General features: G+C 32.0%; 1 protein-coding gene across 1 annotated transcript; it reads right to left on the reverse strand.

Annotated features, from left to right (window-relative positions):
• On the reverse strand, positions 1-782 carry LOC133033726 (uncharacterized). Its single transcript, XM_061108790.1, has 2 exons — positions 513-782; positions 1-363 (listed from the first exon to the last, which is right to left on the reverse strand). Exons 1-2 carry the CDS (start codon positions 780-782, stop codon positions 1-3), a joined length of 633 nt encoding a protein of 210 aa, XP_060964773.1.
• Between the last annotated feature and the right edge of the window lie 2229 nt (positions 783-3011).

Raw genomic sequence — 3011 nt, forward strand, 5'->3', positions numbered from 1 at the left:
TTACTGTATAAAACAACATAAAAACACTACTAAAAAAATAACAGAAAAAGTAATGACAATTAAAAAAAACACCTCAATAAGAATGTCCAGCTTCTTGTTCATCTCAGCAACAGATTTCATAAGAATCCCTTGCTGACTGACAACAACAGATAAACACTTTTTAAATTCCTCAAACTCAACTCGGGAGACATTCTCATGAGCAGATGATGAAGAAGCACCCATCAAGCTAGGTTGACCAGCAGGCTTGGAACCACCTTTAATTTTGAATTTTACAGCCTCGGGAGTAGTCTCACCAGAGAAAAAATCAGTGAGGCTCAAACTCAATCTCTCAACGGAAGTTGGAGTGATGTTTCTTAATTTTAACTGAAACAAGAAAAACCAACAAAAAACAATATGCACATGAAACTGAAATTATAAAATAACAACAACAATCAAAACATAAAGTATAAATGATGTACATAAAAACAACATTAAAACAACAGTGGAAATAGTGTAAAAAACAACAGGATTACCTCTTTCAAAGACCGATCGAAAATGAGGGTGTTCATGACATCCATTTTCACCATACCCTCCTTGTCCTTGGGTAATTTAGGCCAATTCAAAATCCTTGGAATGCCAACATTTGAGTACAAGGACAGTTTCCCAATAACATACGGGCAACACTCGAAAAACCAGAATTGAATAGCCAAAGGAAAACCCAATAACCTGTAATACCCACCATTCTCGTCACTACGAACTACCCTCTTATAACCAGAATCTATCTTACCATTCAAAGAATGCATAGTGATATCAAAACAATGCTTGCCCCAACCAAATTCATTATATCGACCACTATCGACAACATCTATTTCCTCAGACGAAACAACTTTACCCGGGGGACCACCTAACAAATAACACTGCACAAAATACAATACAGCCAACTTGACTGCAAGATCGTCGTTATCCTTAAGATTGTCAGCAATAAAAGCAGTCTGAATAGCACCCTTGGTAATTTTTTTGTACCCCTTAAAACAATGTTTGACCAATTCATTATCATCTTGCTTAAACTGATAAAAATCAGAATCAACATGACAATCTAACCCCGTGACCAACGCAAACTCTTCGATACTAAACCTAAGGTATTTCCCTTGGACACAAACCCAAAACTCCAACTCATTAGGCTGCTGAACCTCCCTCAACAGCAAACAATGAAGCAATTGGTAATGAATTATGTACTCCGGAATTCGAAGAAAATAACCAAACACAGATTTTGAAAAAATTTCCAATTGGCTTTCAGTTAGAATTCTCTTAATGTCACCAAGTACAGAGTAATACCCAGATGTTACTACTCTAGAATGATAGAATTGAGATCGGGTGTACTTGCATTCCCAATCCTAAAAAACAGAACAATAAAAACACTGATAAAACACCAAAAAACACTACGAAAATAACAACAACAAAAACACAATAAAAAAAACATAGAACAGAATGCATAACATGACAAACCTCAACAATCCTATTAACAGGAATTTCTTCAGAAACACCTGATGATGGCAACACCTTTACAGGGGATTTACCCTTGCCCTAAAATAAAACAAAACAACACCAACAAAACAACAAATAAAAAATTAACAAAAACACATAAATAAATCAAACAAGATATATAAAACAATTACAAATACAGAGACAAAAAAAACAAATACCCAGATATATGAACTTCAAAAATCGAATTTAACAAAAAAAAACAAAAAACCTCAAAAACAACAACAGATAAATAGTAAAATACCTTAACAGAAACAGGCGACTTAAGAAATTCAGAATCCAACTCAAAATCTGAGTCTGAATTTTCAACAACAGTTCGAGGTCTTTTTCCTCGAGTGTTCTTCGAAGGTCCAGCAATGGTTTTTCTTTTAACAGAAGGGGAAGTGGGGCTAGGAGGGTTCTCTTTCAGATTTTTTTTACCCATTTTTGATTTGGGTCTGGTTTTCTGCGATTGTTTTGTGGGTTTTGTAACTTTAGCCGGAGATGGTGATGAACGAGTAACGGCCATTATCAACAACTATGAAGGTATTTATAGACAAAAAAAATAAAAATGGGAGGGAAAATGAGAGGGAAGTTTAAGAAAGTGGGATGGGATTTGAAATTTTTTAAAATGAAAAAACCACCCACTACTACAACCGTATAAGAAAACTGAAAATGGGGAAGAAGATGAACAGTTGAGGAGAGAGAGATTTACAATTACAAAATTTATATTCGAAAATAATAAAAAAAAATAAAAGAAAAATACAAAAATACAATACCTTTTTGATCAGAACACATAACCGTCAAATCAAACAATTAAAAATAATTTTTTTTAAAAAAAAAAATAAACGTGGCAAAACCCTATCGTGACAAGTGGCAATGACCAGCCCCTTACACGGCTAAAGTTTCAAGGCAGTAAACTGCCAAAAAAAAAAAAAAACAGTATAAATGTTGTTTCCAGCGTGGCACAGTATAAATGAAATAAAATGGGAAAAATCAGTAGTGGGTGTAAATTTCCCAAAATAAATGAGGAAATTACACTCTATACCATTTTTAGATTGTCCTCTTTTATTTTTACTCTCTTTTTTAAAGTATATCATTTTTATCTCTTTTTTAAGCATTAATACTCTCCATGTAACTCTCTTATGTCAGGGTATTTTGGGTACAATACATATAAAAAGATGTATATTTCAATTAAATATAAAATTAGAGGTAAATTTGATTAATTGATTAATAAAAATAGTATTTTTCAACGTACTCCAAAATAAATTACATTTTTACAGAACTACAGCGTTTTTCACTTTTTTTTTTATTTTCTTTTTACAAAAATATGGTTTGTTATTTTTTAGTTGCTCTTAAAAATGTTAGTTTTTACGTTACAAAATTATAGAATAATGTTGTAACAACGTGAAAATAACGTTATATTCTCTCTTAAAAAAATAACATTACGTAAAAATGTAAAGAAAAAAAAGACCAGTAAAAAAATAAAAAATGTGCAATATTAAGTGTTT

The sequence above is a fragment of the Cannabis sativa genome, chromosome 1 (assembly GCF_029168945.1).
Source record: "Cannabis sativa cultivar Pink pepper isolate KNU-18-1 chromosome 1, ASM2916894v1, whole genome shotgun sequence".
NCBI lineage: Eukaryota > Viridiplantae > Streptophyta > Magnoliopsida > Rosales > Cannabaceae > Cannabis > Cannabis sativa.

Excerpts from the sequence above, each read along its gene's own strand:
- LOC133033726 (XM_061108790.1), bottom strand. The coding sequence starts at position 782 with ATGCATTCTTTGAATGGTAAGATAGATTCTGGTTATAAGAGGGTAGTT. Across the intron at positions 364-512 it reads TCGATCGGTCTTTGAAAGAG|TTAAAATTAAGAAACATCAC; the intron begins GTAATCCTGTTG and ends TTCTTGTTTCAG.